The sequence below is a fragment of the Papio anubis genome, chromosome 5 (genome assembly GCF_008728515.1).
Source record: "Papio anubis isolate 15944 chromosome 5, Panubis1.0, whole genome shotgun sequence".
NCBI lineage: Eukaryota > Metazoa > Chordata > Mammalia > Primates > Cercopithecidae > Papio > Papio anubis.
Window position 1 is genome coordinate 36,007,847 of NC_044980.1, and position 12,474 is coordinate 36,020,320.

At 38.0% G+C, this 12,474-nt stretch overlaps 1 protein-coding gene across 16 annotated transcripts in view; it reads right to left on the reverse strand.

Moving 5' to 3' along the window:
* Window positions 1–12,474, reverse strand: part of CPLANE1 (ciliogenesis and planar polarity effector 1) — a 168,758-nt gene that overhangs the window by 67,714 nt on the left and 88,570 nt on the right. For all 16 annotated transcript variants that reach the window (XM_021939298.2, XM_021939295.2, XM_021939296.2 and 13 more), the window contains 6 exons: window positions 9,014–9,304; window positions 7,764–8,534; window positions 6,013–6,179; window positions 4,502–4,634; window positions 3,227–3,281; window positions 1,387–1,488 (listed from right to left, as the gene is read on the reverse strand). In XM_021939298.2, the coding sequence (XP_021794990.2) occupies window positions 1,387–1,488; window positions 3,227–3,281; window positions 4,502–4,634; window positions 6,013–6,179; window positions 7,764–8,534; window positions 9,014–9,304 (1,519 nt within the window). The remainder of the gene's footprint in view (window positions 1–1,386; window positions 1,489–3,226; window positions 3,282–4,501; window positions 4,635–6,012; window positions 6,180–7,763; window positions 8,535–9,013; window positions 9,305–12,474) is intronic.

Below are 12,474 nucleotides of genomic sequence, written 5' to 3' on the forward strand. Positions count from 1 at the left end.
ATTTGTAGGAGAAAAAAAACTGGAAACTAATGTATAGCTGGAAGAAGGAATATGCTTATGAAGTACTTCTCTGATGACACAGGGATATGTTTGCCATACATATAAATCAAAGTGAAATGAACAGGATACAAAATACAGGTATCCCTTGTAACGCAAATCTAATCCACTCCTGCAAATGTGCTAGATAGTGAATTTTCCAATTCCAGGAGACTTTATGACAGTATTTCAAATGGAAATAAAAAGCTGTCCTAGTCCATCTAATTTTCCCAAACATCATTAAACAACTCTTAAATACTTAAATAACAACTCATCAAGGATTACTATATATAAAGCATTTTAAATATCTTTTTTATTAATATTCATTTAATTCATTAGTTAGCATTCAATATGCAATAATACTGAATGCATTAGAGATGAATTGCCTTCAACACTGCAGCAAACATACTATGATGCAAATAACAAAATAAATAATATATTAAAGATACACTCTAATTTAAGAGCATCCCAAGGTACTTGGAAAAAAACAACATTGGGACCCAGGAGGATTAAACTAAACTCTCATGGAAAAGCTAGAGAAGACAGCCATAATATCTGGACAATGAGAGTTTAGATACTAAGGGAGGACACCTATGCTATATACTGTATCTAACTATGTAAAATGCACAAAAGACTGAAAGAAAAAACAATATCAAACCATTATTGCTAAGTGGTGAGATTATGGTTAATTTTCATCTTCTTCATAGATTGCTAAATTACCTAAATATTCTAAAATGATTACATTTTTAAGACATAAAGTTAGAGAGGCTAAAAAGCACGTACAAGGTTCTGTACATGGGTAAAAGAAACTGTTTACTAAAAGTCATAAAAAAGAATTACTATGATACAATGGGTAGAGCACTATTCAATATGCTATTCATAATGATAAACAATATTAAAGTGGAAATTTGTCAGGAAACATTCCAAATAATAGGTCCTCCAACACTTATTTCCTCTACTCCTGGACACAGTTACACACCCCTCCCTCACCGAACCCAATCCAGTCCTTCCTAGCTCACCTTCACTAGCCACAGTCCCAGGCCTCCCAACCTTGGACATGCAATTCCAGTGAAGGTAATTAATAACATAGAGAATCCAAATTCAAAGCATTATTTTTACTGACTTAGGATGTAATCTATGGTAATTTTGAAGAAAAGTCTCTATTATGTTTTACTAAGTTATAAATTTGATTTCTAAAGTATATACCAAGATTGGAGAGAAAAACCTAGGGGGAGTAAATCATATCACATAATTTAAAATTCCCTTTAAATCACTGCCTTAAAGGAAAAGTCTAGATAACTCAATTATATCAAAATATACGAATTTTTTAAAAAGAAAAACAGCATTTACCTGGGACTGTATTTGTACTTGCATCTTGACTTCCTATAGCTTTCTTTTTCACAGAGGCCATGAAATGCAATCCAGCTGAAGTATTATCATCTTGTAGCATTTCTTAAATATAACAAAACATTGGAAGTAATCACTGAGAAGCTAACATATTACCAGGAGCCCAGCAGCACAGTACCTAACTCAATGGAAGTAAAATATGGGGTGTCAGGATGTTATTAAAATTTTTTTTTGAGACGGAGTCTGGCTCTGTTGCCCAGGCTGGAGTGCAGTGGCGTGATCTCAGCTCACAGCAACCTCTGCCTCCCGGGTTCAAGTGATTCTCCTGCCTCAGCCTCCCAAGCAGCTGGGATTACTGGTGCCCACCACCATGCCTAATTTTTGTATTTTCAGTAGAGACGGGGTTTAAGCCATTTTGGCCAGGCTGGTCTCAAACTCCTGACCTCAAGTGATCCACCCGCCTCGGCCTCCCACAAGTGCTGGATTACAGGCCTGGGCCACCGTGCCCAGCCTAAAATGGGCTTTCTGAATGAAGTGTTATGTAAGTTGAATTTCAAAGACATGGTAGAATCAAAATCAAAACTGTTGAGGACTCTGCATGTCCAGCTTAGAAACCTAGATATTCTTCTGGGAATGAAGATCCAGTAGAAGCTGTTAAGCAGAGAAATGATATGGTCAGATTCATATTCTAGGAAAACAATCTAGCCAGTGTGTGGAAAATAGGTTTGAGTGGATATACCTAGTAATGGTGAGGGATGGGAAAACAGGATAAATTTAAGAATTACAAAGGAAGCAAAATAGGTAAGAATCGGATATTGACTGGATAAAAGGGAAGACAGAATTCATAATCACATGTTTCTGGCTTAGGCTGATATCAACACAAATGGAGAAAGAGAATGTAGGAGGAAAAAACAGTCAGGGCAGAGTAGAAATAATGAATTCAGAATTCACATAGTGTATCTGAGGTAATTTCTACGTAAGTAGAAAAACTCAAGAGGAAAGAGAACCAAAATCCAAAGTCTACTGTGAGAGTTTGTGTTTACATGTGGATTTCTCTGCGAGATCACCCAGGAAGACTAGGTAGAATAAGACAGTATCAATTATGGAGCATTGTGGTATAATGAAAAATATATATTTGGTCTACAAAGACCCAGTTTCTTGCACACAGGTCCTCAGAATCTTGGGATTTCCTGATAGGAGTGTCTGTTATTTCTAACGAGCCCCTTTTGATCACACCTAAGTATATGCTAGAGGTGTCTCTTCACAAGCCCCTAGATGGCTTTAGCATAGGGCCAATCACCAGAGGAACCAACCACATGATGAGAGGGTTAGAATGATCAGCCCCCAATTCACCCATCCTACTGCCACATCTGGGAAAGAGAAGGGGCTGGAGATTGAGCTCAATCACAATGGCCAGTGATTTAATCAATTATACCTAAGTACTGAAAAGTCAATAAAAATCCTGAAGCAAACAGGTTAAGAGCGATTCCAGGTTGGTGAATACATGGATGTGCTAGGAGACTGGCCATCCCAGAGAGGGCATGGAAGCCCTGTGCTGCCCAACCCCACCACTGCCTTGCCCTGTGCATCTCTTCTATTTGGCTGTTCCTGAGTTGTATCCTTTATAATAAAATTGTAATCATAAGTAAAGTGCTTTCCCAATTTCTGTGGGTTTTCTAGTCAATTACCAAACCTGAGTTGAGGGGGGTAGAGTATAGGAACCCTTGAATTTGTAGTCAGCTGGGCAGGAATGTAGGTAGCCTCATTTTCATATTGTACATATTTCTAAAAAGCTAATTTTAACTCTAAACTTAGACATTACATTAATCATACACATACATACCAAAAGGAATGTCGAAGTCATCCAAAGAATGGGAACCACAATGTTCTTCTTGTTCCTAAATGAATTCCCACAGGATTAATCTATGATTAACTCAAAGACGTGTATTATTTTGTAAAAAAAATACTCAATAGCTATGAAGATTGAATTCTCATGTATAGGTTCAATTTCCATCATTCTAGGCATAATTATTCCATCAAATTATTTACTCTATCGAAGTAACTCTACAAATGAGTTAAGAAAATTTATAAGCCAAACAATAAAAAAGCATTACCAATTTAATGTAAGGTTCCTAGGTTACCATGTGCAACTCTCTCCTACAGAGTAGCTTTGATAATACTCAAATAGTACACCATCCTGTCAAAAATCTTTCATGGACTCAACAAACAGTTGTACTAAGTGCCTCTAGACATGCTCTTGAGGACTGACTGAAAAAGCATGGCTTTTAAAAATCAATGTAAACAAAACTATTAATACATTTCTCTTTATTTAATCTGTTGTTGCAAAAATAGTTAGACAGTCACCAAATACAGAGGTATATTTAAAAAGACCTGACTTAACACTGGGCATGATGGCTAACACCTATAATCCGAGTGTTTTAGGAGGCTGAGGTAGAAGGATCACTTGAGGTCAGGAGTCGGAGACCAGCCTGGGCAACACAGCAAGGTCCCACCTTTCAAAAAAATATTTTTTAATTAGCTGGGCATGGTGGCACACATCTATAGTCCCAGCTACTTGGGAGGCTGAAGCAGAAGGACTGCCCAAGCCCAGGAGGTAGGGGCTGCAGTGAGCTATATTTGTGCCACTGCACTACAGCCTGGGCAACAGAGCAAGACCCTATCTCTAAAAAATAATAATAAATTAAATTTTTAAAAAAGATTTGACTTAAAATAGAGTTTACACAACAAACCTGTTTGGGAAGTCCTAGAGGAATCTCAGAGAAGGGTGAAACTGTATTAGGAGAAGCCCAAATAACATAACATATATGTTAAGATGTCATAGAAATAAGCAAAGGGTGATTTCAAATATAAAAAAAGCCACGCAGGCAGATGCTCTAAACTGCAGTTTTTGATGTACCATCAAGTTGCTTTTCACATTCAGAACTCTATGTCTACTGCTCTGTGGAGGGAGGCAGCAGGGACTGATATACTGAATGATATAAAGATCCTCCTAATCACAATCAGAAGCTCCCAGCAATCAGACTAGATAAACCACAAAGACATACCAAACTCAGTGTACATGCACACCAGGGAAGAATCAATAGCAGTTTTTCTATACCTTGGGTTTCTTAATGATTTCTGAATTATCGTTATTAATTATGGTATTCTCTGGTCGAAAAGTCACATTTGGTTTTCTCCTCAATTTCTCAGATTTTTTTTCTTGCAGCTCTTTCTCAGCTCTTCTCCTTTGCCTGTTAAACATAATAGCATAAAACATACTTTTACAATTATAGCAACATTTGCTTTTCATTTATCATGCTATATAGGGATACAGTTAACAAAATTATGTTCATAAATTCTTTTCAATAGCATTTAATTAAATTAACAAGACATTCTGCAAATACAAGCAAATATAAGCAAAACACCAAATATGAAATTTATTTCTAGAACCTCTAATACTGAACTGACTATTCTATGTTAGTCACTGGAATCTAAGGACAGGGTTACACATCTTAGATAATTATTAAACTCTCTTTTCTGTGGATTTGCAGTCGGTGCCAGAAACCCTATCAGATACCTCCATTAGTCTATTTGAAGACATTAAGCACACTTAGTCACCTCAGCAAAATCACAGCAAGGAGGAAAGAGGTCTCAAAACGCTAAGGGGAAGACTAAATTGGAAGAGGGAATAGATGGAAACAAGAAGACCATTTCTGGAAAGACAGCACTAGTAACAGATTTTACAGTCTGATAAATGTGAAAATTTTAAAGTATTTTCCAGACTTAGTAATAATCTGCCAATCAATACACATGGTAAAACACTACAGTAAATGCTCTTCACTAGAAGTTACAGCCTTGCTTTTCACATACACATTTCTTAGTGCCCTGAAACAGTTTACATCACCTACCCTCCTGCTCACTGTAAGAGTCTGAAGAATATGGTAAGATGATTGGCTCAAAGTATTGGAGGATACAGTAGTCCCCCCTTATCCATGGTTTCACTTTCCAAGGTTTCAATTTATCAGAGTTCAACCATGGTTCGAAAATAGATGAGTTCAGTGCAATAAGATATTTTGAGAGACAGAGGGAAAGAGATCACATTCACATAACTTGCCTTACAATATAGTTATAATTGTTAAATTTTATTACTAGTTATTGTGCATTGCTTACTGTGCCTAATCTATAACTTAAACTTTATCATTGGTATGTATGTATACAAAAAAACAAAATATATAATAGGGTTCAGTACTATCTGCAGTTTCAGGTATCCACTGAAGGTCTTGGCATGTATTCCTGGGAATAAGGGAGGACTACTGCATATGGGATATTGTACCAAGTATTTGAGAAGCAAATGATGACTGTTCCTTCTACTATAGACACTGTAAAAGAATCCTCCAGTCTACGAATGGTAGGAAAGAATTCCTTAATACAATGGGAAAATATTATAGTATTTGTCTCACAAAATAGGAATTTTTCTCACATAAAATATGTTCAGATACATGACACTTGAAAACTAAATGTGCAATTGTGTATAGCCTAGGAGACTGAACCAGATTACCGTGCGATTTTAAATAATAACGAACTTGCTGATATATGATATTATTAAATAAAATTTCACTTAAATCTTGCCTTTTTTTACTGTCCTTTCCTTGTCTTACTTCAGGTGGTTCTATTTTGACCTTTAGAAGTTGAAGGTGTACAGCATCACCTTGTTCAAATAAATTATGTGTTAGTTTCTGTTGGCTTTGTTTAAACGCAATGAGGTTTTCAAGTGGGATAAGTTGTGTTTTTTTGCACTACAAGAAAGAAACAAAGCATAAGAATGACAAACTGCAAACTCAATTATGTAATATTTTAACAAAAGACTGAGGAAAAATGCATTTCTTTAAACTGTGCAACAGAACAAATTAAATATAACAAATTTATTTAAACTGGCAATATGAGTACACGTATCTTAGAGAAAAAGTGATTTAAAGTGCTGAAAGTTTCAAATGGGTCATCCTATTTCAGAAATTAAGCTAGAAGTTCTCACCTTCCTAATTTCATTCCCATATTAAAAATCTTTCCTCTGGTCAGGCGCGGTGGCTCACGCCTGTAATCCCAGCACTTTGGGAGGTCGAGGTGGGCGGATCACAAGGTCAGGAGTTCGAGAACAGCCTGGCCAACATGGTGGAACCCTGTCTCTACTAAAGATACAAAAAATTAGCCAGCCATGGTGGTGCATGCCTGTAATCCCAGCTACTTGGGAGGCTGAGGCAGGAGAATCACTTGAATCCGGGAGGCAGAGGTTGCAGTGAGCTGAGATTATGCCATTACACTCCAGCCTGGTGACAGGGTGAGGCTCTATCTCATATTAAAAAAAACAAACAAAAAACCAAAAAAAAAAACCCTTTCGTCTTATAAATGAAATTATATAATGTCCAGCATTTAACTTAAAATTATTTGCAACAGGGAAGATGCAGAGGCACAAAGACCACAGATGGAAAAGACCAGCAATATGCTGAAAATCCCTGAAGCCTTGGGAATTGAATGGTAAAAACCTGGGGTTCTTCTTCGGTTCATGTTATCTTCAGAAGAAAAGGAAGCATGGTTAAGTATTTTTTCTAAGGAATAACCGTTTGTTTTCCCAGTACCGTCTTCAAATCATAAAAGTACACCTGAGAATGTATTACTCAATTATCTCCCTAAGATAGCACTGCTCTCCTCAAAACTAGAGCCTAAACCATTTTAATTTCATAAATCAAAAGTTATACTTTTAAAGAGGATTTGGTGGGTCTATAAAACTACCATTTTAATATATGTGCTACTAATCACAGATCTGGGTCTATTTAACAAATTTAACCTGTCAAAGATTTGAAGATCATACAATAACTGCTAGGAACCTCAAACAATATGTGTGTTCACTTGCTCTCCTCTCTACACGCACATAAACAAAAGCATCTGGTCATTTTTTTGCCTTTTTTTTCCGCGTGTTTAAATCTTACACAAAGTACCTGGTAATTTTGCTGCTTATTTCTTTCTAGAGCAGCAGAAATATCTACGAAAGAGTCTAGTAAACTCCAGTATTGATAGAAAGACCTAAAACCTTTAGAATACACAATTTTTTAAAAATAGAGACAGCTTCTCCCTATGCTACCCAGGCTGGTCTCAAACTCCTGGGATCAAGGGATCCTCCCATCTTGGCCTCCCAAAGTATTGGGATTATAGGCATGAGCCACCATGCCCAGCTACAATCATTATTTTAAACCTAATTTTTACATGCTATTTTCTATAACAAGCATTTTTTTTATGTAAAAGAGCTTTTCACTGACCATACGGTACTTATGGTATGAAAAAAATGCAGGACACTGCTTTTGCATTACTATATAAAAATTCATTACCGTATTTTCTGGGGACAAATGTGGATGAAGTAATGACAATCTTGGGTATTTTCTTTCTTCTGCTATAGGTTGGATAGGTGTTGAGGGAACTGTAATAGATGCTCTTGAGGTTGATGGAAACATATTAGGAGGTTTAAGTGGCAAGTATAGTAACGGAAGTCCAAAGGAATGGTGAGGAGATATCTCAAGGGGCCCTGGCTTAACATCAAATAGTTTTTCTGGTTTTATAAACACTGAAGAGTCCTGTGGAGGTGTCAGATTTTCTTGTCCAACATATTGATCCAAGTTTACATGCTTAGGAGTATCTGTAATTACAGTTTCTGCCCATGTCTTCTGCTTAACTTCTTTTTTTTTGGCTTCAGTATTATACTGGCTTACATTCAAATGGGATGCTGGAGGAGTTTGTGCTACTCTCTGTGGCAGAGCAGGTTGGAAGGAGTCAGATAATCCCCAAGCCTCTCTTGGTTGTGGCAGAGGCCTGAAGGGAACTTGTGGAATACTTTCTGCATGTAAGAAAAGGGGCTTGAATTCTTGTTTAGGCTTAAACTGAAGCAAAGGAAAGCCATCACCAAGACTAAATGTTTTTGCATGTGGGATAAGTCTAGGTGCCTTCTGAAAAACAGAAGGTGTGGACAAAAGGCAGAGGTGAGTATTTCCAGCAGGAGCTGGATAAAACGAAGTAGATGGTAAGTTTTGAGATGATGGAATTGGTCCTCTTTTCTGGGGCTGGCCATTTAATTGACATAAAGGAATGCTCCCATGTAGAACATTCTGGAAGAGAAAAAAGATATTATGTAAGTTTAGAATATATTAGAAATTCCTTACTTCGTAAATGGCATTCAGTATGTTTTGCAGCAGGTAGAATGTAGTAACTGCTTAAAAAAAAAAAAGTATTTACTCAACAAAAACAAAAAACACGACGACTATTGAACTGCTCAGGACATTATTATTATTATTTTCTGAGACAGAGTCTCGCTCTGTCACCCAGGCTGGAGTGTAGTGACATGATTTCGGCTCACTGCAACCTCCACCTCATGAGTTCAAGCAATTATCCTGCCTCAGCCTCCTGAATAACTGGGATTACAGGCATGCACCACCACACCTGGCTAACTTTTGTATTTTTAGTAGAGCTAGGGTTTCACCATGTTGGCCAGGCTGCTCTCGAACTCCCAACCTCAGGTGCGGCCTGCCATAGTGCTGGGACATGAGCCACCACGTCCAGCCATTAAAGGTATTTTTACATACATTACCTGTACATTTCCAGTACTATTTTGACCAGATGGGATAGTTCTTTCATGGCAGTGTGGGCTGTTCTTGCGAGGCTCTCTGGTGTTCTCTCCCATTGACTGTGGCTTAACAAAAAATCTCTCCTTAAGATTTTTGTTGCTGTCTTCAACATCACCACATCCTCTTAGATTTGATTCTTGGCTTCCCCCTAAATGCACAGACTGAGACTGCTGTACAAGTTGTTGTATATCTGGGAGATTAGCAAAGGATGATCCTACTATTTGCATTAGGCTCATGAAGTTGATCTGTTGCAGCTTGAATAAAACAAAAATTGAAGCAATATCTTAAAATATAACAAAAAACTAAGGAATCAACATAATCATAAGAGTACTCTATAATAGTCACACCTTTGTCTTAGTATCTATGAGAATCATGAATGCTGAGCAGGAGGCATAGTCAGGGAATTTTTTTTTTTTTTTAAAGGGAGAGGAAAAAAATGATAACTTCCTGTCAACCAGGCATATGAATACTCACTTGCGAATGAAACTTGGAACTATTTGTAAACAGTTTACAGTATTCGGTTTCCATAAACATCCCAGGGATCAAAGGAGTGGGATAAAGACAGATTCCCAGAATAGGCCAGGCGCAGTGGCTCACGCCTATAATCTCAGCACTTTGGGAGGCTGCAGAGGGTGGATCACAAGGTCAAGAGATTGAGACCATCCTGGCCAACATGATGAAACCCCATCTCTACTAAAAATACAAAAATTAGCTGGGTGTGGTGGCACGCACCTATAGTCCCAGCTACTCGGGAAGCTGAGGCAGGAGAATCGCTTGAACCAGGGAAGTAAGGTTGCAGTGAGCCGAGATCGTGCCACTGCACTCCAGCCTGGTGACAGAGTGAGATTCTGTCTCTAAAAAAAAAAAAAAAAAAAAAAAGACAGATTCCCAGAATAAGTATATTTTGAATAGTTTTCAGGAATGAGCAGAAAGCAGTACACAGGTGAAGAGCAAGGAATTCCCTTGGAAAGGCTGATTAGGTGAAAGAAAAGTCAGACACCAGTTGTCTCCAAACTATGCTGCACATTACAATCACCTGAGAAATATCTATAAGTCCCAATGACCAGGTCACCCCCTATCAATAACATCGCAATGTCTGGGGATGGGAACCAGCATCTGTATTCATTAAGACGACCAGGTTATTTCAATGTCCTGAAAATCGTGGGAAGCACTAGCACAGACATTGGCTTAGCAGGAACAGGAGATTTACAGCAGGAATAATGAAAAGATAGGCTAGTGCGGAAGTTCTCAAACTTTGGCATGCACCAGAATTACCTGGAGGACTTGAACCACTCTGCTGATCCCTATCCCAAGTTTCTGATTCAACAGGTCTAGGATCGGGGCCTGAGAATTTGTATTTCCAAGGTCTAAGTGATGCTGATACTACTCGTCCAGGCATCATACTTTGAGAACCACTAGACTTGTGAAAGTAAGGCAGGAAAGGAGGGAAGGTAAAGACTTCAAAGTGAAGTTTTTGAAGGCCAACAGAAAAATTTGCATTTGATAGAACAAACCAATAGGGAAACAGTGCAGGTTTTTAAAAATGCAGTTTTCTTTTAATTATTTTAAAGCAAATACAGGAAAAACCAGAAATTTTAAAAATAAAATAAATATTATTCATAATCCTACCCTCAAAAATAATAAGCATTGACATTTTAGTATATTTCCTTTCTCTTGCTTACTATCTATCTATCTATCTATCTATCTATCTATCTATCTATCTATCTATTCATTCTATCTGTTCTATCTAAAAGACAAGGTCTCACCATGGTACCCAGGCTGGAGTGCAGTGGACTGATCACAGCCCACTGTAACCTCAAATTCCTGGGCTCAAAGCATCCTCCCACCTCAGCCTGCCGAGTAGCTGAGACTATAGGCATGTGCTACCATGCCTGGATAATGGTCTGCTTTTTGGGTGTTTTGTTTGTTTGTTTGTTTGTTTTGTAGAGATGAGGTCTTGCTATGTTGCCCAGGCTGGTCTCAAACTCCTAGCCTCAAGCAATCCTCCCACCTCAGCCACCCAAAGCACTAGGATTACAGGTGTGAGCCACCTCTTATAAAATTTAAAAATATAAAGAGCCTGTCTTCTTTATATTTTTAAAACAAGATTGATATCATATATTATACAAATTCCTGAAGTTTACTGAAGATTTTTAAACAGGTGACTAATATTATTAAAATAATACCTGAAGAAAGTATCCTAGAAAATGCAAATAGATGACAATGGAAGTATGAAACTAAGAATCTAAGGTTACCCACTGCTATAGAAATAGCAAGTGACTATACTGACATATAGTATTGGCAAAAAATTCAAGAGGGCATAGTAAAACACTGGGTAAGGGTTGTGAAAGACGGCAAAGATGACTTTTGAAGATAATGATTCTTAATCTTTTGTGTGCATCAGAATTATCTGGAGAACTTGTTAAATATATAGGACAGTGACCAGTAAAGTCCCCAAGTAATCCATCTAACAGTTTGAGAGATGGCTCTAAAACATTAAACTGGTAGAATAGGTGGTGCTACTAAACAGAAAAAGAAAAGAAGGGACTAGGGAGAATAAGAATAGAATCAGTTTCAGTAAGTTTCATGGGACAGGGGGACATGCTGAACAACTACTCTCATCAAGCCCCATAAGTTCAAAGAGAAAATTAGTACAGCCGGTGCGGTAGCTCACACCTGTAATCCTAGCACTTTGGGAGGCCGAGGCCGGCAGATCACCTGAGGTCAGGAGTTTAAGACCAGCCCCGCCAATATGGTGAAACTCCATCTCTACTAAAAATATAAAAATTAGCCAGGCAAGGTGGCACATGCCTATAATCCCAGCTACTCAGGAGGCTGAGGCAGGAGACGCTTGAACCTGGGAGGCAGAGGTTGCAGTGAGCCGAGATCGCGCAACTGCACTCCAGCCTGGGTGACAGAGTGAGACTCTGTCTCAAAAAATAAAATTTTTTTTTTTTTTTTTTTTTTTTTTTGAGATGGAGTCTCGTTCTGTTGCCCAGGTTGGAGTGCCGTGGCCGGATCTCAGCTCACTGCAAGCTCCGCCTCCCGGGTTCACGCCATTCTCCTGCCTCAGTGCCGATAATCATCAATATGATGGTATATATTACATCACATAAAAGGATATGGAAGTGAATGCAGGAAAAATGAGCAGAGGTTTAGATCTGAGGGAAACTAATGTTTCTAAAAAGGTAAATAATTAACCATTGTTGGTAAACAGAAAAAAAGGATAGCCAGGTATGATGAAAGTCAAAGTGAACAGTAATTTGAAATGCAGCTGACAGTTTCAACTCAAGTACAAGAAATATGGATAAGAAATATGTGATAGTGTCAGCTGGAAAATAAGCCTTGGATACTTCTGAGTAGGAGCCCACTGATCTGGTTTGATTACTCCCCATTTCACTTTTGTAAGCAGCTGCATCCCAAA